The sequence below is a fragment of the Numenius arquata genome, chromosome 1, assembly GCF_964106895.1.
Source record: "Numenius arquata chromosome 1, bNumArq3.hap1.1, whole genome shotgun sequence".
NCBI classification, from domain to species: domain Eukaryota; kingdom Metazoa; phylum Chordata; class Aves; order Charadriiformes; family Scolopacidae; genus Numenius; species Numenius arquata.
This window is the reverse complement of record NC_133576.1, coordinates 45,365,607-45,386,643: the sequence shown is the minus strand read 5'-3', so window position 1 is coordinate 45,386,643 and position 21,037 is coordinate 45,365,607. Positions and strand designations below refer to the sequence as shown.

Sequence of the window (21,037 nt, the reverse complement as noted above, 5' to 3'; positions counted from 1 at the left end):
GGCAAACAACTGAGCTAACATGTTTGAATTACTTCAAGCATGGCCAGCAGAATGATGGGGCACTGAGTTTGACCAGCTGACTAACCGAAAAAGCAAATTTAAAAAAGGAGATACAGGTCAAAATAAATCATAGTTTTTTAAGGTACTCTGCTTGAATAAATCAGCTGGAAACTTTCATTATGGTCAAGGACATATATTTAATTCTGCTTAAAATAGAAAAATTTTGTTTTCAAGTAATATAAACCCTTTAATATCTTTGTTTTAATGTACATCGTTCTCAAGAGAAAGATGTTTTTAAAATGTAAAGTGGCATACTTTTGTTCAGAAAATTTCAAAGTGAAATGGTTTACAGTTTTCAAAATGAAAAAAAGTGTTTTGAAAATGCAGAATCAAAATGTGATCACATTTAAAGATTCGATTTGTTTGACAAATATATTCTTTCTCAGAAAAAAAAACCCACTAACCTTTAGATCAATTATCAGTACCCCTTTTCTCTTCTAGGCTCAATCAAATAACTTTGATTTTTGTGTTTTTTTCCAGCTCCACGTAACATTGAGGAGACACCTTCCCCTTCTGGTAAGGCAACGCTCCTTAGCCTGCTAAGTGTCTAAGTGATTATCGAGTGCTTTAATTTGAATTTGCAAGATTGGTAAAATATGCTGAATAGAGAAAGTCCAATAGACTTATGGTACTTGTTCTCTTTTACTAAGTCTAGCAAAATATCACTGTCCCAGACAGGGAAAAATATCTTCACCACTAAGACAGACCCAGACCACAGAAAGAAGAACACTGAAGTGCCAGCAGTCACTAGTCCATAAAGCTACTCCCTATTATGGGCACCATAAAAACTCAACAAAAAACATGGAAGCCATTTGGTTCTGTGAGTGAGGGCCTTTGTAAATTACCTTGGTATGATGAACTACCAGATCAAGAGATTTGGGCGTCTTTTTGGGTAAACAAGGTAACAAATATTCTAAAAGTACATGATTAATGACTTCACATAAGCTCTTCTGAGAAAATTAAAGTAGATCTCATCCAAAGGCAATTCTGAGGTATTGTGCAGATACTAATGTCTAGGTTTAATCATTACAGAGAAGCAAGGGTCATTACATTAGGGTCATTTTTAAACACTTCTGGAGTGAATACAATAGAGAAGGGCTGTCCAGCTCTGATATGCCATCACCAGTAAATTCTCCCATAAAAATCCTGTTTATAAGCCAAATTATTCTATTAGCTCTACAAAATCTTGAATCGGTATCAAACCCGTAACATTTTGTCATACAAAAATCAATAGCTGCATTTTGTATTTTACTCACTGTAGCTGAAAGATATAATCCATTACATGACAATAATTATATTATAGTTAACGTAGTAAGTTCAGCCACAATACGATGTTACATCCAGATTAATCAGCAATAAACTCAAATAGCAACTAAGGAAGAGAAATCTTCAAGTGTTTTATCTCATGACCACTCAGAAAAAATCAGCTCTGTACTTCATGAGCAGTAAACAACTTGAAAAATTACAGGAAATATCCTTTTTAGACCTAAGATAGCTCCTCTAGCTGGCTTAAAGGTCTTTAAAAAACATGAAGTTAAATTCAATATGGTATCATGTGTCTTCAGCAACACAGCACCAAACTATAACATTATAAAAGTAGACAGAACAGGAGCTAGAATTTCTCTAGCTGTTACCTTCCAGAAGAAATAAGAAATTATCAAGGATCAAACTTTTTAATGCAGTAGCAATGGAACTTTCTCAAAACCAAAAGATAAGTAGGCCATATTTAAAGGAGAGAGTTGTATATACATTTGACTCAGCCAAAAACTTTCTGACAACTATTCCTCAATATAAACTACTTCTTACCACAGAGAGTTATCTTCATTGGGGAAAAAAAAAAAAAGGCAACTGGGACAAAGGGGAGTATTTCAGCTTTGCTATGGGAGAACAAACTGAATCACACACTGATTCAGTCACCTGAAAGTTCTTGTACTGCTGGATTTTGAGGGGCTTGGGGGTGGAAGAAAGAACAAAAGCCTAACTTTTGAAACATAATTTTCTGCAAAAAGGAAAAAATATTTCCTGCTGTCAACTTCTTTTAAAGAAAATCATCAGCCACAGTTCCTTTTTTTTTTTTTTATTTTCTGCAATTTCTTAAGAAAAGGGAGGAGGACAATCTATGTTGTATTAGTTGTTATTTTGGAAGGGACTTAGAAAAATGACCTGCTGAGAACAAAGACACTGCATGCAGAAATAGTTCTCACACTTTGCAGTCATCATAACCAGATCAGCAGATATTTATTATTTTTATATAAAACAGACACAGTTTTGATCTGTTTCGCTTCTGTTTCGTTTCTGTTTGTTGTTTTGCTGGATTATTTTTCCTAATTATTTTGAAGAGCCTAATTTTACTGTCGCTCTGGGTTTCATGTGAGACTGCTTCTGGGTCCATCAAAAACTGGTTTAAATTTTTTCTGGGAAAAATAAAAGTGCCTAGGGCTGGAAGAGGTCACAAGAGACCAGGAGTCTTGCTATAATCCTGCATTTATTTTAAAGCGTTACTGAGGACTACCTGATGTTTACTTGCTCTTTGCACGTTAATACCGCATATTCCTTCTAGGAAGAGGGGGAGGAAGCACCCCTACTAGTGATAAGTATAAACTGCAGCAACATACTGAAAGCTGGTATCACAGCAATAGGAACAGCCTAAGAACCGGTACAGAAAATTATATACAGCCTGATCTTCCCAGAGAAGGACTTGGACCTAAACATTTACAGGAAAAATTTCTCTATTGCTTAAGTCAGGGGTTCAAAATGTTTTTTGACTTGTGTACTACATCCAGCATGGGTTGCAGGTACCATCTGTGCCAAGGCTAACCTGTGCCCTGTGTCCACGTTGTGGCTTACGTACCAATAGTGGTACACAGTGCTGCTACCACCTAAGCATCTGTGGCCTAAATTTTTTAATACTCATTACCATTATTTATGGACTCTTAATCACAACGCCTACCTCGGGCCCTAAGTAGGTAGAAAGATAATGCGTTTTTTATACTCTTTTAGTTGCTGGTGTTCTATCAGGATTTTAAACAAGTATTCTCAGTCATCCAGCAAAGGAAGTTGTATTCATTGTTGCTGAGTGTCTGTGCCCTTTCTGTGAAGGAGAGAAAAAAAATGATTTGTCACAGTACTTGAGACTGTTTTTTCTGGATGGTAAACACACACACAAAAAGGAGAATTTTGAAAATGAGCCAAAATCCACATGATTTTACAATCTTCCATCAATGCATTCATGTAAAATATATCACACAAACTCCAAATACACTTCTTGTCAAGCCACCAGTTACATGCCAACTTTCTCTTTTTTAATTTTTCAGGACACAGTCAGATTTCCTCCAGAAGCCCTGCTGATGTGCCATTTCTGGCTATGCTTCCCCTCTCTTTCCACCTCCTAGTCTTACTGTGGGTTTTGCACTTGTAACTGGGGAACAGGAGAATCTTTGGAAAGTTCTCCTCACCAGAGGACCTCACTGGGCAGAACAGCTCCGTAGGGTTAGCATGACACCTGTTCCAGAGCCACAGGGAAGAATAATCAATAGCTGAAAACTGACCTAGCACTAGGTGTTTATGTCCCACGTTCTGGTGTTCCACAAAACCAAAGGCAGCAACACTCAGAGGTGGCACATCTACTTTTTCATTTGTTTCTGGGAGCCCAGTTTTAGTGCTGCCAGTATGAACATTTTATTTTGGATTTTGTGGTTTTGCTTTAACAACAGGAAAAAGATTCACAAAACAACAAGGTCACATAATTGACCCTAGTGAGATCTTTTACCTAAGACCTCATCTGCTGTCCTTCAAGAGAACTGAAAGGAGGAGAAGTAGTAATTACCCTCTGTGTCAGATAAAAACTGGAAGTAGGAAGACGCTTGCTTTTTGTGACATGTAAGGATGGAAACCTTGTGAAACTTGAGCCTGTGGAACTTCAGCTTCTATTTTTACTCTTAAGCGTGATGGACTATCAGTAACAACTTTTTTTTTCCACAAGAAATGTAGTAGTTCTTTAGCGGAAGGACGAAGCTGACTGAGAAAGATGATGGAAGTTCATAAAACATCAACATAGAGGAAGGAAGTGACGTATTATTACAAAATCCACTGCTAAATAAGCCAAAAACTTTAGAAGTCTGAATTCGGTATTTTCTCTTTTTGTCCTTAAACACAGCAAGGTAAATGCGATCATCTCCCAAAAGCTGGATTCTTAAGCTAAAACTGTGCAATAAGAAATTGGTACTGTGACAATATTACTTCTTTAAAAGTGGCACCTTTGGAGGAAAAAAGAATTAAAAACTGGTCAGAATAATTGTAACCGATACCTATGCAAATTAAATGGGTTTAGTTCTGGAAACACTGGACGCCGGTAGCATAGATGTCCTGTATAAAACTAAGACAGAAAGGATCCTGTGTACCAACAACATCTAGAAAGTGCAGAGGTTTCATTTCAGGCCAGAGCTGCTGCAACCGCCCCTCTTGCAGAACTGAGAAGCGTCCGGAGAACTCCTCACCCTGGCCGGTGAACAGCGGTGATTGCAACGCACTCCTTCCAGCTGAGCCCTCAAGCAGAGGGAAGTGACTCATCAGGACGCATATAAAGTGATTTTTATTTGGAACAGTTCCACTCTCTTTCCAAAGGAAAGGCAGGATTGTTTTTGCAAGGAAAGGAACAAAATAAAATTGGAGTTTAAAATGGTATCCATTGAGGTAAAGGAGATAGATAGTTACCTTTGACTTTCTTAACAAAGGGCCCTTTCTCTATGGTGGGGAAGAGAGACAAAATCCCATGCACAGCCCCTGCTGCTGCTGAAGCAGTGAAGCTCAGCTGGTACTTCGGCTACCCTGGGTACAGAGCAGCTTAGCTAACAGCTGGGGACCCACTTCATAGAAAGATTTGAATATAAGAACTGTATGTACTGTGATTGTCTTTTTATGTCCTACCCTCCAAATGTCTGTCTCAGATGCCATGGATTTTTCAAAACAAAAGTTGATTAAAAATAAAAACTTAAAAAACCCAAAATCCTGATGAGAGTAATTCCTTGGTCTCTAAGAGTTCTTTATTTGTATTCCAGTTGTTCGTACAGTTGTTCATACAGTTAAGTAGGAGCTAGCTAGTAGGACTTAGGCTAGGCTCCCTGGGCAATCAGAAAGTCTGAAAGGTGGAATTTGTACTGGTCTGTCAGTCCCAAAAGTCTGAACTGCTTGCCCTCATAGAATCATAAAATGGTTAGAGTTGGAAGGGACCTTAAAGATCATCTAGTTCCAAGCCCCCTGCCATGGGCAGGGACACCTCCACTAGAGCAGGTTGCTCAAAGCCCCATCCAGCCTGGCCTTAAACACTTCCAGGGATGGGATGCGGGGGAGGGGGGGCGTATCTCAAGGAACGTATGACTTCTAAAAATCTAATAGCCACTTAAGCAGCCCTCCACTTCTCAAAAGGTGTTGAGGCACACGAACAACACGAGCACCTCCACTCACGACTGCAAGCTGTGACTATACAACTGCAAAAATTTCTTGGGCAAGCAAATGAATAATTACTTAAACACCTTTATGTGGGCATGCAGGGCTAGAAGCCTCACTGCTGTGGAAAGAGACAACCCAGTTGTACATTCAAGAGCGGGCACTGTGCTGGCTGGTGCCTACGAGGAATGCCCAATTCCCACAGTCACAGCCTTTTTCACCCTCAGAAGAGATTCTCCCTGCCTGTGCAAACTGGTATGAATCACAGTAAGTACATGAGCAGATGAAGACAAAAGGAATGAAAGGGGAGGAGGAGGGGAAGAGAAGACTGGATGACCTCTAAATGTTGCTTACAACCCTACTTTTTTTATGACTCAGATTTGCAGCAGCACTTGGGATGTTTGAACGTCCCTGTTTATTGTATTTTCCCAGAGCTGTAGTTAATCCATTCCCAGCAGTAATGTATGACCGACATTCCATTTTCCTGGGAGACTGCAAGGGAAGGTTTGAATGACTACCAGACCTTGATTTGTCCTTCCTCGCCTGGGTGATGACACAGCAAACATATGTCTTAAACTTCACTCAATCTGCAGAACATGAGCAGCACATAGTTCTTGTGTTTTCCAGAGTTTCAGCGCGACAGAGAAGGGGTAGCTTTGAAAACTAAGGAGCACAATAACAATTCACACGTTTAAGAAGGAGGAATCTCCACTTCTCTCACTTGTAGGACCTTGGTGTCCCACACCTGCGTATTTCATATGGCAAGAGCGTAGGCTGATAATCTGCTACATTAGAGAAATTCTTAAGAGATCCTTGTACATTATTTTTGCAAAAGAATGGCTGTAAAAGCAAGGTCATTTTTCCAGGTTTGACAGTGATGCTGGTAAGAGACAAAAAGGAGTTAGTTTGCTCATCTTGTAGTTTATCTATGTGTACAGTGAGGCCAGTTCAACTGGTTAATCCTTTCCGCTGAGCTCCTTTCAGTTCCACGTGATGTGGGAGAAATAGCTCACACAGATCATCAGCAATAAATGAATGTAACACATTTGATTCAGAATTTTCACTGTTCTGTCAGATAACATACACATAGCATGATACTCAGCAGCTGAACAAAGGTTACCGAAAAATACTGAAAACAAGCACGGAAGGTGGTTATTTTTAAATATGCGGCACGAAATAATATTGCTATGGGTAATGCAATCCTCATTGCAACTTCTGTTTCAGCTTCTGGGATTGTCCAAGTTTAGTCCCTTCTCTTTCCCTCTCTTTCCGCAGAAATTCTGGCCACCACTGAAATCACCTTGGAAAAGATAACCAAATACCAGTTCCTTAATTCTTCTGAGGCCTAAGGTTGACCCATATAAGAAGTAAGTTTTCCCTCAGCCACTTCAAGCCATGTGAAGGAGGAAGAAAACCAGCTCAAACAAAAGACTCAAGCCTTGGAATGCAGGCAACTCTCAATTATTTGGGGATGGAGGATTATCTAAGCTCCCACTACAAAAGAATAAAAAAATATATATGTATACACACACATATAAGACACTGTTAGCTTGAAAACACACAGACCTGTCAAGAAACAGTGTGTTTCCTTCCAGGAATATTTCTTGGCCTAATAAAACTCCCTCCCCTACAAACCCTGTTTTTAGGCCACCTTGGCTATAATAGCATTATTATTTACAAAACCAAAACAAAACAAAGCAAAAATCAAACCCTCAAAAAACAAACAAAAAAAAATCCCAGCCACCGTGTACTTTTATGACTTTATACTACACTTTTCCTCCTTTTTCAGTGATAATTATATCACAGGAAGGCTTTAGAGCTTAATGTAAGTATATTTGATGTTATACTTTCAGGGGAATAATTAAGAAGTCACTGCGTTGAAGAAATGAGTCTTAAAAAGACAGTGGGACATAGGCATTCATTACGATAGAACTGGATTTCCTATTTGTTGTTGTTAAACAAGTAGGAAGCACTATTTGCTTGATTCCCTCTATGGGAGAACAAGTCAACATAACAACGTCATACAGAAAACAACAGCTGGAGTATTGTGCCTGGGTAAGTGAAAACCTGCACAGAATACTGTTCACCAAGTGCCCCCTGCTGGCACCGTATTCATCCAAAACGTGTCCCTGCGGTAGCCACAACCCCAAGGGTCAAAACGAAAAGCACATCTCAATCCCTAACTCTCATTTCTGCTTTTAGAAGAAAAAAAAGCAGCGCTGTCAAATTTGTGAACATAAAACTATCTGCAGCGAAACCTTTCGCAAGACGGCTGTTGCGTATATGCATCAATGAGGGCAAAATGGGGCTGGCAGAAACACAACTGAGAATTAACAACTCCTCCCCACACCCCACAAGTTCACCCCATCACATCACTGGAAAACCGTCACAAGCAAGAGGGGCATTTATTACCGCTCCCTTTCAACAGGACAAACTTCTTAGATGTTTTCTCACAACGAAAAATGGCAGGGTCCATAATCCAGATACTGCATGCCTCCTTGTGGAGGCTTGAAGAACACACATTCTTTCCCTTTTTTTTTTTTTTTTTTTTTTTAATTTCTGATAGCCTTTAACAAAACCTTAATCATAAACCTATATCCACTTGGCTGAAACTAGCAAACCACTCAGCAGCTCCAAACAGCCCTATGGGGGGAAAGGAAAAACCCAACTTGGCAGACAAATGTCTCTATTAATCTCTAAACGCATACGGAATTTCCCTCTGGCTGGAATTCACGCTGGCTAAAAGCCAAGATAACATTCTTACATCTCCCACCAAAATGAAAAGATCTTCTATTGAAAAAAAGAAAATTAAAATGTGTGTAGCAAAGGTTTGCACTCTGCACATTACTGTGAAATTAGAGAGAATAATTAAAAAAAAAAAAAAGGTAATTCTGGTGCATGATTCTTTCTCCCTTAAAAAAACATTATCTCTGAATGATGGAAAAAAAGAAGGGCAAAAAGATGCTCTAAAACATGATTACTTCTGAAAATAAAATTTTGTCAGTGCATATCTGTTTGTCTCATCCCCACTAAATGGCCAAGCTTCCAGTACCCATACAACACTGTATGGGTAGCTCGCTTTTTCAACTACCCTGAAAACCATTGCAGGCACTAAGGAGGAGCTGGTTCCTTGGCTACTCTCATTACGTCTTCACAGCCCCGGCCCTCACACAGTCACTGATAGTGAGACCATCATTTTTACAGTATTGCTGCTATTTAGCAGACGAGATGTCATGTCAAAATAGGTGAGCTTTTCAATTTGCATACTTGATTCTAAGCATGTGCTATCACAATAATCGAACCTGGAAGCCACCAGGTCGGGGATCCACATGACCACCACCGCGTCTGCTTAGAAAGGTACACAGTAGGTTGTTAGTAGTCTTCATTATTTGTGTATCTGGATTCAAGAAAGAATGTCAGAGGGCTGTAAAAAGAGACAACATCTGGATGATCTAGCAACCAACTTGCAACAGCTGGTCACTGCGTGATAATAGCAACTTCTTCAAAAAACCACCTTTTTCCTCAGGACACCTGAATCTAAGAACGCTGTATGCCACCACAGCTGCACTTACTAAGTGCTGCAGATACAAGAAACCCTAAATACATACACACAACCTGCTGTGGCGAGGCAAGCTAATGGAAAGATTTAACTCACAGTCCCTGACGGGAAGAGTTGAGCTCAATTTAGGCCACTATTACAGCAGATGACGGTGCTGTTAACACAGGCGGCAGCAGCTCTCCCTCTGCTCCACGGATTTCAATACCATCTCTGTTTTGTGATACCTTCTTATGTTACCAAATTTCTTTTAAAACTCCTGCAGATATAAGAAAGTCATATATTTTTAAATGTCGTTACCCTTTATATGAACAATGACCTTCCATACTCTGCTAAGCCTCTGTGTATAAAATTGTTATTATAAACATCCACTAAGGCACAAGCAAAGCTTATGGAGAAAAGTATTTGCAGTGAATTACATAGTGACAGTGTTTTAAATTCTGTTTTTTACCAACTTAATACTGACAATTTCATGATAAATTTGATGCACCAGCAAAAAAGTTTCAGAGTATGCCCAACGTCCACTTTATGAACCATGCTCCTTACCAGGATGACCTGGTTTCTGTGTGTGATTTCTTTCTAACCACAGTGGAGTTGGGGATCTGCACAAGGGAGCTCTATGAAATCGCCCAAGAAAACAGTGCCATCTTTGAAGTACAATCACATCTTCTAAATCCAAACGTGATTTTTTTTAGTGACAAAAAATTAATCACATACTAAGAGGCTCCAGAAGCTAAAAAGTCTGTTGTGTGAACACTGACTGAGCAAGGTGAGCATGCCGACCTCTCATACTCAAGCTTCATTTCTCCTCTTTGTTCCCCTCCTTTAAAAAATGTCATTTCACATCCCTATCAAGTCTTCAGCCACAGACGGTATTTACCATACTCCAACCCAATCTAAGGCTTGTACATTTCATTTATGAAGCACACAATTCTCCCTTAAAAGTACAGGTTCTCTTCAGCGTGTCTGTCATGTAAAAGGAATTTTAATACAAGGTAAGAGGGGTCATTTTGCTTGCTTGTTTGTTTTCGTTCAAGGAATGTTGCTTCCTGCTGAACAGAAAGGTAACAAATAACTTGGAAGGCGGGGGAAGGAGACCCTGCTGGATTCTGTATGGAAAAAACGTCCCAAAGACGTGAAGAGAACTGAAAAGCAGAAAAACTGCTAGAATGTTATTGAGTGTAAGTTATCAAAGGCAGTTATCAAACAAAAGTGAAGGGACAAGGATGAGACAAAGGCAGAAATTAATTTATTTATACATCATTATTCCAGACATTCAATAATATTTCTTTGGATAAAGTTTTATTACCCTAAAGCAGGGAAAGTGACGATAATTTGAGATTGCTTTTCCCATCCACAACTAGTCATGCAACTTTAACACGGGTATTATCCTTAAAAATTGTGCGTCACATCAGCGGATATTTTCTCCTTCATTTCAAGACCTTTTTAGCAATAATGGGCCAATGGATTAATTTTTCAAAGTGCTAGTGTTGTGACAGTTAAGATGTATCCTGTTGCTGATTGATATTCAGAATGGCTCCTTTGTGAAAACAGGATTCTTTGAAATGGAAAAACAAAATATTAATCTTTTAATTACTACCAAACTAAATTAAAATGTGGACGATGTCTATTCCCTTGACAGCTGATCCTGGCTTATAGTTCACAGATACAGGCCTGAGCACATAAACTTTGAACCACCCACCAATTCCTCTCTACTTCCATTCTTCATCCACCAGATATACTGCCCCTGCATCTGCTATATCCTTATAACACATCTGCCCTCAGCTTCTGAAAGGGCCTTTAGTCTCTTTTTGCCCCCACAGAAATGATTTAACACTGGTGCATCGGGAGGACTGGTTTCAGAATATGTCCGCACAGCTTTCTCCAGCTGAAAAAGCTCAAGAAAATGCTGTCTCAGGCCAGACTGCTTGTACTCTGAAAGCCGTCCTGCAGGCCCCTCTTTCAGAAGGGGCACGGAAAACCCTGCAGCTGGGAATCAATCAGCTTCGTATCAGCATTCACTAGAGTGTGAACAGGACAAGCAGGTGAAAATGTTTCCATTGGTCCATGTTATATTTGATACTACACCCCAAACTTAAACATTTCTGATTCCTTTTTTTTTTATTTGCCAGTTAATTTTAGCACATTCTTTACCATGGCCCCAATGCCATCGAAGATATGATGTAATTGTGTTTCGCACATAAATGCTGGGGTAGTGACCACCTTGTTTTTTGTATCCACATGAGCTTCGTAGAAGGGAGTTAAGGAAAACACAGCCTATGTCGCACTTGCAGATGCTGTCTGCAAAACAAACCATCAGTGACAAAACCTCACAGCTCCACTGTCCTATAAAAAACATCTCCAAATATGTTATACCATCCAGCTGTAAAGACAGCTGCAACCTATAATCCAAGATACTAGAAGCTACATCTGCCAGAAATACAAACACTGTGAGGGCAATCTGTGGGAACACTCAGAAACACAAGGAAGCCTAAGAAATTTACTGACAGTAATAAAATGTCTCTGAGTGCAGTCTGATTACAGCATTAGCCTTCAGGAAAAGAAAAAAAAAAATCTCAGAGAGAACTGACCGATTATAACTCATGCCAGTTTTATGTGCAGATTCACTCAGTGTTTACTGCATTACCCGGTCTCCAAGGGAGTTCCAAGGCAATAAATGAGAATGACTTAACTACACAGCTGTGTGCAGAAGGCCATGTTTCTTATCATGCGCTGCGTTATGTGCTATCTGCTATACACAGTATATTCCCACCAAACTGTAAGTGGAGGAGCACAGGTCCTGCATATATTCATAACTGTAATGACACATTACTACACGGTCTCTCAACATGCGAGATTAACAAGAAAGGATATAGTTACTTCTTTCACACAATGCTTTCCTCCCAGTTCTTTAATGGCTCCTGCAGTCCCAGCATAAGGCCACTTGCCACCTTCCTCTTCTTCATGGCCGACAGTTACTTCAGCACCAGAGAGAACCTTTGCTGCCAACACCGGTGAAATGCAGCAAAGACTGCAACAAAAGGAATTGTAAGAGTGATTCTACAATGGCACTCTTTCAACACTTGGTCATAATGGAAAAGATTCAATCGCACATGGTCTTAGAAATCTGAAAGACATCACAAGGCAACTTCCACTTAGCATTTTATTAGCTGCTTCTTTGACAAACATCTACGCACACACGCAACTTGAAAAAAATTTTAAAAAATAAGCTGCAATTGATACAAAACGGAAGATGCTTCGTCTTGTTCCAACAGTAACATTTCAACCAAACATATGTTGTCTCCAATCTCATACTATCAAACAAATGCCCCTCCAACTAAAATACATACCCAATAGGTTTGCCTGCTTTGTGAAAGTCTTTCAAGACACGTTCAACTTCTCTGTTCACCTTGCAATCTTTCCCATCAACAGCAAAGGTAGATCTGCCACAACAAGAAACTTTATAAACTTCAGTATAAGCCTATAAAACAGAGATGTCCACGTCTGCCTGAGACTGGCTCTCAGGGGTCATCACAAACTTAGTAGCTTCTAAAAGGTGGCTGAAAAAGCCTGTAGTTGATCATGAATGCTTTAGCCAAAATGACTCACTTCTAAGGCTTTGGTATGTCAGAAAGTTCCTTACTTCATATAAACATCTAGAAATAATAATTATGAAATCAACTTTCTAGTATTACTGAGAAGGGGAGGAACAATGTTTTCAAAGAAGAAAAATACTTAAGACGAAAAGGGAAATAACATTCAGCTTTCTCAAAGCCAAGAAAATGGCAAGTCAATAACAAGATAATCAGTATTCCATGTGGCTAACACTTTTTTTTTTTTTTCCTCCTTTTTTTTTGAGCTTGCTGTTGTTTTATCGTTACTAATGCAAGAGGGGACTTTTTGGTAGGCAGACAAGAAGAAACAGAATAATAACACTAGGAACACCTGAAACTACTGAAGTTTTACCTTCACTTCCCTCAGCCAGGCCCAAAAAAAAATCACCACAGGGGTGGGGGGAAAGGATTCTTGTGCGCTACCTAAACTCCAGAATTCTCACCAACATTGTTTGAAAAATTTAAAACGCAACAATGCCAATAAGAATAAGGACTGGAAACCACCATGAAGAGCACAACTTAACTTCAACACTTTGAAAGGAGTTTTCGTTATTAAGCAATGGCTACATATGCAGTAAATAAGGCCATTTATTACTTCCTGATTTTATTGTATGAATCATAGTTGATTATGAATAGTTGATCATAAATACTTAGTACGGTCGTCTAATGCTTAGTTGGCACTCACAAGTTTTTAGCAGCTCCAAATCCACCAGGGAATATCACAGCATCGTGGTCTGCTGTAGTAAGCTTAGCCAGGCTTGCAATTTTACCACGAGCAATCCTTGCAGATTCCACTAGAACGTTCCTTGAAGGACCAGAAATAAAAGAATGAGTGAATTAAGCATTTGCACACAGAAGAGAAGAAAGAAAGTTTTGGCAGAGCAGAGGAGAGAAAAACAGTGATCAATAACCGAAGCTATCAATGCTTCTGCAATACAACTACTGGGAAACACAGGCATTAAAAGACTATATACAATCACGTCCAGAAAACAGGTTTAATATATTCTCTCCAACCAAAGTACCAGCTAGCCTAAAGCTACTAAAGCCAGTCAGCAAAGTGCTGTAAGTCCAGTTACAGGCTGCTATGTCTGAAGAATGTTTAAAAGACTGAGGCTCAGCAGTCATGGAAAATACATTAAACACAGACTTTACCTTGACTCAGCTTCAGCTGGTTGCCCTTTACTGTGGTCAATGACATGCATCTGAGGAACATCTGGAGCATACATCTGAACCTCCGCTCCCCCACGACTAAGGTGTACCAGTATGCTAGAAAAACAGAGATAAAACCTGCTGAAAAACTTGTAAGAGAGGCTTTATCTATCCGCAAAGTCTTGCTAGAAATATTCCACCAACTGATTTTGGAAGAAGAGGAAAAACACACATCCTACCAAAGCATACTGAGCACATATCAGCAAAATCCCTGTAAGTAACACCAAAGTACAAAGCAGAACAGCTAGTCAGTTTGGAGGCAGGGTCAGGTAAGCTAGACACAAGTTTCTTTCTTCAATGCTCTTAAACAGGCAACCAAGAACAATAAAAACTTCCTTTCTCATTGCAAGTCCCCAGGTGTTATGGAAGAGTCCCATGATTAACATACCTATGTGTACATTTAATCTCAGTCTAGGTGAAGCATATCTTCGCAATTAACACTAAGAGTTAATAATTCAGCTTGACTATTAACAATTCTAGTATTAGATTTAGCCCCAGGAACAGAAACTCAAAGTGACTACGAAACGAAGTCTTTACTTTGTTGACATTGATTCTGGAACTCTAAATTTCTGTTTCTGAAGGAAAGACTCTCAACCTCACTGCTTTGTCATCGCATGCGCTGTGCTGCATCTCTGGACAATCACAGAGTACTGCAAGAACATGGCCTGAGCTCCCAATCATGCTGTGAGAAAACTGTGAAGCTTCGTCATACAACTTTCAGGGCAACTCTGATGGCCAGAGAAAGCAAACCTAAATTCAACAGACTCCTGTAATGTAAAGGAGACTTTTTTGAGCCTAATTTCATAAAGCAACTTACGCTGAGGCCTCATGGATTTCTGTGCCATCGTAGACACCACAACCAGACAGGACCTGCAGTAAGAAAATCAAGACAGTGTTTCAGGTGATACAAAACTTCCTACAGGATCTTTCACAAGTCTTGTAAGATTAAAAAAACCAACCACCCAAACAACAACAAACCTCCCTCTGTACCCTAAAAAAAACAACTTAGCAACAAGCTCTTTATTAAGCCAGTCAACATCATGCTATTAGCACCAGTGTTGTCATTTGACATACTGCAGAACTGGCACTTCCTATTTATAGCTGCCCATCAGAAATAACTAATATTTATTTATTGACTTGTGCATTTATTCCTGAGTTAATAAACTGACACAATATCCTTAGGTATGTTTTTACTGTGCACACAGTGGATTATTCTGAGTGTCATACATCTATTTAGGAATTGTCCATATCTGTGTGAAATACCTCCTCATCCAGATGCACATCAAACAGAAGCAGGATAGAAGTGCACTTCGAGGTGGCACTTCAGATAAACTATTTTACCTGCTGCTGTATTTCATCTGAGGATCCGCATCATAGACCAATAGCTAAATCACTTTTAACCTTAATTACACTATATTAGCCATACTTTTCCTTATTACCATGGTAATAGTACTTTCAATTTGTTTATACACACTGGAGAACAAGAAGCACAAAGCAATCAGCTATCCTTGTATGGGTGGAGAGAGTCTTTTACAAAGTAAAAGAAAGGAAAAAAAATTAAAAACCCAGAAAAAAGGATTATAAGAACAAAACAAAACCAAAAAAAATCCAAAGGATTATCTAGTTCCTGAAAGTACATATATGAACTCTTGTGGGGGCTTTTTGTTTGGTTGTTTATTTTGAAAGAAAAAATCCAGTTAGAGAGAGTTCATTTATTACCTTTATTCTCTTCCCTCCTGCTTTTATAAGCTTGAAAATTTTTAATCGCAGACACATGAACAGAAACTCCCAACTGAAACTGTCTTAGTTAGAAACATTGGACTTGAAGGGGCTTTCACTGAATCACATGGGGCTGGAAGGGACCTCTGGAGATCATCTAGTCCAACCCCCCTGCCAGAGCAGGTCCATCTAGAGCAGGCTGCACAGGAACTTGTCCAGGCGGGTTTTGAACGTCTCCAGAGACGGAGACTCCACCACCTCCCTGGGCAGCCTGTTCCAGGGCTGTGCCACCCTCACAGTGAAGAAGTTCCTCTTCATGTTTAGATGGAACTTCTTATGTACAAGTTTGTGCCCCTTTCCTCTTGTCCTGTCACTGGGCACCACTGAAAAAAACTGGCCTCTTCCTCTTGACACCCATTCTTTAAGTATTTATAGGTGTTGATCAGATCCCCCCTCAGCCTTCTCTTCCCCCAACTAAAAAGACCCAAGTCCCTCAGCCTCTCCTCATAAGAGAGATGCTCCAGGCCCCTAATCATCTTTGTAGCCCTCTGCTGTACCCTCTCCAGCAGTTCCCTGTCCTTCTTGAACTGGGGAGCCCAGAACTGGACAGAGTACTCCAGATGGGGCCTCACCAGGGCAGAGTAGAGGGGGAGGATGACCTCCCTCGACCTGCTGGCCACGTTCTTCCTGATGCACCCCAGGATGCCATTGGCCTTCTTGGCCACAAGAGCACATTGCTGGCTCATGGTCATCCTTCAGATCACAATACCCAGTCCTCTGCTCTCACATGCACGACATCCAAACATCACTTCACCAAATGAGTAAGATCCATGGATGTTTCTCTGTCCGTGTTTATCCTAACTACAATTTTACTGCTCTGATATTTAAGACCCAACTTCCACTTTCCAACTTTTTATCTTCTATTTAATTTAGACTGAATAAACATACAAGCAACTGTGCTAAAGTTACCTTCTGTAAGCAACACTTTTAAAATGTTTTGAAACTCACTGAAACCAAAGTACTAAGACATTATCCTCTTCTGTTATTTTAGTACCTGCTTGGTGATAAATCTGTCTTCTACCACAGTCAGAAATTTATGCCACTAACATCAACAGTTATATTTGTTTTCCACTCTCTATTTAAAAAGCTGTGATTTGGTAAAATAACAGCATTCCTGGTAAGTTACCTTTTAAACATTTGGACCAGCATTCTGCCCATTCCTGAGCCAACTCTGCCCCAAATAGACTTCCTCATGCAGGTAATCCCCTCTTATTTCTGTACATTTTACGCTGTCAAGACTACGCAAAGCTCAAGCTTCAAAGACTGTCCATCGAGCTCCAAAACTCTGTGTCCATTTGGGGTGCCATCTACAGCCTACGTTTTCCTTTGGCAACCTGGAGCTCCTTCCACCTCCTTACTGTCTTTTGTGTTTATAACATGCCGTACCTCCTTCCTGCAGAAGAGCATAACCCTGCAGAAGAGCATAACCAATTTAAATATTTTCCTGTACGCTGCCAGTACCTCCCCCAATTACGCTACAAACTATTTCAAGTTCAGCTCTTTATAATTCAACTCCAGGCCAGTAACAGCTACACAGAAGCTAATTTTTACGTGCTTCCCACTCCTGGTCTGGCATCCTCCAAGTGACTCATTCCTAAACAGCTTTATTTTCTCCATTTCAGTCTCTTCCCACAGCGCTCCGGCTGCCGCCGCCGCCACCAGGCCAGCCTTTCCTCGGCCCCACGCCACGCCGAGCCCTCCCACCACCACCAACACCGCCACCGCCGCCACCGCCACCACCACCGCCAGCAAAGGGGCTGAGGGTGGCTGGGGACGGCCAGGCAGTATAAAAACCCCTTTTTCTCCTCAGAGCTGGCGCCCCGCCCCAGGCTCCCCCCCGCTCCAAGCCCGAGGCCTCCTCCGGGCGGGGCGCGGCGCGACCGTTACTCACCACAGCGACGCGGGCGGGGCGGTGGCGCCGAGCGGAGCAGTGGAAGGAGGCGAGGCCGCCGGGGGCCGCCCGCCGCAGCGCGGTGCACAGGGCCGGCCCGCGGGAGGCCAGCATGGCGGCGGTGTGAGAAGGCGGTGGCGGCGCGGGGGGCCGGCGGCGGTGCGCGGAGCCGGGCAGGGCCGCGGGGGGCGGGACGGGACGGGAGGCCGCTGCGCCCTTGCCGGCGCTGGCGAGAGCGCCCCCTGGAGGCGGGGAGGGGCAGCTCTCAGTCCCTTCCCTCACCGCGTTTAGCAATGATAACAGCGGCAGTAAAAAAAAGTTAAAACGCGGGTGGAAATAAACTCTTGGGACACGCTTTGAACACAAGCCTGGCAGCATCGGGTTCCTTCTGCAAGGGAGAGGGGGTGGCCAGAGGGGTGCGCAGCGCGGGGGTGGCAGGGGCTGGGGGTCATCCGGGGCAAGGGCAGCAAGAGGCGACCAAGACTAGAGCTGTGAGTAAAAACACGATAAACAAACCCATATTCATTTCTTCATGTCTTTCTTTCTAGGATCTTGTGAAATAGGGTATTGCTTTTAAAAGGGAAGGATGAAAGAAACTTGAAAAGCACCGAGTTTCATCACTGGTAAATTTCTTTCCCTGATAAAAAACTTCTTTTGTTCTCTCCTTTATTAAGGAAGCTGAGCTACATAGCAGATAGTCCAGTTGAAATATATAGAGAGCCATCTGTAGGAAAGGGACTTTTTGCAAGGGCGTGTAGTGATAGGATGAGGGGTAATGGTCTTAAACCAGAAGAGGGTAGATTTAGATTAGACATTAGGAAGCAATTCTTTACTGTGAGGTTAGAGAGACATTGGAACAGGTTGCACAGAGCAGCTGTGGATGCCCCATCCCTAGAGGTGTTCAAGGCCAGGCTGGAGGAGGCTTTGAGCAACCTGGTCTAGTGGGAGGTGTCCCTGCCCATGGCAGGGGGGTTGGAACTAGATGATCTTTAAGGTCCCTTCCAACTCTAACCATTCTATGTGCCAAGACACCAGTTTGCAGATGTGGAAAGCAGGGACAGAGCACTGCTCTAACACATCAGTCCAGCCCACACCAGCCACTGTCAGATTCACAGACTGGGGCAACGTGCACAAGGATCAGGCCAAGATTAGGACATATCAGACAAACCCTGATACTTTGTTTTCATTATTCTTCCTAGATATAGCAGGGAAAAGTTTTTGACTTTCATAAGCACCATAAAATGTGTCTTTGATAACCTAAAAGCTTATTGTTACAGCTCAAGCAAAATGACCATCATGAGTAGAACACATCATTACCGCATGTACAAGAAGTGGTGCTACGTTACCCCTCTCACCTCCTCTCAAGGCTTTTGCACTTTCTAAAACATACTGTTTGTGAAGTTTCCATCTTCAGAAATGTTTTGAATGTGAAGACTAAAATAACCCCAAACCGTGTTTCTAAGGTGGTGTTCTGAAAGGCCACATTTTCTCCATATTGTGTTTTGTAATACTGTAAACCCAAAAGACAAATATAAATTTAGTGATCAAGTTAGCTGACTTCATAAAACAGCACAACTCCTCTTTTACAGAGCTCAAAGCTATTGCTGCGACAGTCCCAAAATGACTACAGTTTAGGAAAAGAATATGGTCTTTAAAAAAAGCATGCAAAGACAACGTGTGTGGAAAAAACAGTAAAATGGCTTAAGAAGTAACAACCTGACAACTACATCAGGTAACACAATCATGTTTTTCAAATTACCTTAAGCACTTCAGTTTTACAAGGACCCCAAGATGGATTTTTCCTTTTCCTTTCTTCTTCCCTACCTACCCACCCCACTCTTCTACCTAGGGGCAGAAAGCCTACTTTCCATCACAGCAGCAGAAGATGACAAAGGGTGGAGAATGATGAGCAGTCCCAACACCATACCCCAGAGCATCTTCCGCAAGCATCACTCCAGCTTCTTCACACCTCTGAGACCCTGAAACACTGGCACAACCATGAAAATGCTAGGAGGCAAGGGATCACCAGCAACTGAAGGTATTTTTAAACATTTTACCATAAGAAAAACAAAATAAATCACTCCGCTATATTTTATTTAAGTAGCAAGTGCATCTTTATTGTATAGACTGAATGTGTCTGCTGCATGTTTTGGACTTTGTTTTTCCTGTAGCTGTTTTTAATATTCATACCTCTCCTCTCTTCCAAGAGTGGAAAGAGACTGGAAAACAAATCCAAAAGAACAGAATACACTGAAAAAAAATCAATTCTGGCTTATTAATATTTTCAGTATCTTAATTAACAAAGCCCTTTCGACATGTGGCTTGAAAACATCACAAGCATGGATATAGTTCTCTGTGTTCAGAAGCTCACCTGTTGTTATTAGCCAATTCCTTGCTTTTGTGAACTGGCATGAGAAAACAAGAGTTTCAGATTTTCATATGTTAATAAAAACATTTAAAAAACAAGACAAGAAAGGGCTTTTATGAGAAAAAGAAACTTTCGTAACACGTTCTTTTACAGTTTGATTATTGAGTTGGCAATTTCCAAACAAATTTTTACTACAGTATCTCAAGATTAACCAATTAAACTTCTGCTGAAGTTATACAGCACAGTAATTTTTTTCCCCCATATTCATTGTTATGGGCATATCATCCTCATTATTGAAACTTCATCAGGTATGGAAGCTATAGAACTACAAAAAATGGGTCCACTTATTCCTAACAGCGTTCCAGTAATATGTACGTAAAAAACCGATTAAAACAACACTTCAAACAAGTTGAGAACAATGTGTATAACTCCAATTAAGAATGTTTTTTAAAAGGATAAAAAAAAAAAGGGTCCATCACAAAGTATGACAAGACTGCATTACAGATAACTCACAATACTTAGTTTATGTACAATACGTTTTTAATAACAAATGCACTTCTTCCAGTCATAGTTCTAACTTCACTGATAAAAGAATACATTTTTGCCTTACTCTAAATCAGGAACAATAAAAAAAAAGAAATCAATGAATCAGAAAATCAATGCTGTCAAGATGTTATGGCCAAAGCGTACACCAAATACACCATAAATGGCACTCTGTCTATCCTACATTTCCCCCACTTTTATCACTCACATGTAACTCCATCTACACTGTTAAAAAGAGTTAAAATATGCCACTATGAGGGCCACTCATTCTCAGTGAATACCACTGCATAAATATACGTTGTCAGGTTTTCTCCCTCCCATGAAAGGTAACTAGGAACTAAGATTGTCTTTATGAACTTCTTGCATAAGATAATCACTGTCAGAATCAAAGTCGTCTTCATCTACTGGTGTTTCTTCTGCCAAGCGTTTCATGCCCCGCTGTTGTGAAATGGCCAATGCATATTTAATATTGTAGATATTCCATTCACAGCTGTAAAAATAAATAGCAACATGTTAGAAACAAGATTCCATTTTTCTCCTAAAATAAAAACATCTCTAAAAGAAAAACATCT

The 21,037-nt window shown here is 40.7% G+C and overlaps 2 protein-coding genes and 1 long non-coding RNA gene across 4 annotated transcripts in view; 1 reads left to right on the top strand and 2 right to left on the bottom strand.

Annotated features, from left to right (window-relative positions):
* Positions 1–10,289: 10,289 nt before the first annotated feature.
* GATD3 (glutamine amidotransferase class 1 domain containing 3) lies at positions 10,290–17,731 on the bottom strand. Of its 2 annotated transcripts, XM_074159190.1 has the most exons (7): positions 17,555–17,731; positions 14,702–14,754; positions 13,828–13,941; positions 13,361–13,480; positions 12,412–12,504; positions 11,936–12,092; positions 10,290–11,311 (listed from the first exon to the last, which is right to left on the bottom strand). In XM_074159190.1, the coding sequence occupies exons 1-7, from the start codon at positions 17,666–17,668 to the stop codon at positions 11,183–11,185; spliced, it is 780 nt and encodes a 259-aa protein (XP_074015291.1). In that variant the 5' UTR covers positions 17,669–17,731; the 3' UTR covers positions 10,290–11,182. The 2 variants fall into 2 exon arrangements, with proteins under 2 accessions (XP_074015291.1, XP_074015300.1); XM_074159199.1 differs by lacking the exon at positions 12,412–12,504 and having other exon boundaries at positions 10,300–11,311; positions 17,555–17,690.
* Positions 17,567–21,037, top strand: part of LOC141472293 (uncharacterized) — a 4,645-nt gene continuing 1,174 nt past the window's right edge. The window contains exons 1-4 of the long non-coding RNA XR_012463532.1: positions 17,567–17,677; positions 18,103–18,177; positions 19,144–19,286; positions 19,404–19,592. This is a non-coding gene — a long non-coding RNA (uncharacterized lncRNA). The remainder of the gene's footprint in view (positions 17,678–18,102; positions 18,178–19,143; positions 19,287–19,403; positions 19,593–21,037) is intronic.
* The window catches only part of PWP2 (PWP2 small subunit processome component), a 20,941-nt gene continuing 19,556 nt past the window's right edge, over positions 19,653–21,037 (bottom strand). The window contains exon 21 of the mRNA XM_074159178.1: positions 19,653–20,955. Coding sequence (XP_074015279.1) covers positions 20,796–20,955 — 160 coding nt within the window. The 3' untranslated portion in view covers positions 19,653–20,795. The remainder of the gene's footprint in view (positions 20,956–21,037) is intronic.

What these genes read in the sequence shown, in the direction of transcription:
- GATD3 (XM_074159190.1), bottom strand. Translation starts at nt 17,668, where the DNA reads ATGCTGGCCTCCCGCGGGCCGGCCCTGTGCACCGCGCTGCGGCGGGCG. An exon ending in TTTGGAGCTGCTAAAAACTT is followed by an intron (nt 12,505 to 13,360) that starts GTGAGTGCCAAC and finishes TTGTTGTGGCAG; the next exon opens with ATCTACCTTTGCTGTTGATG. An exon ending in ATTGTGTGAAAGAAGTAACT is followed by an intron (nt 11,312 to 11,935) that starts ATATCCTTTCTT and finishes ACTCCCTTCTAC; the next exon opens with GAAGCTCATGTGGATACAAA.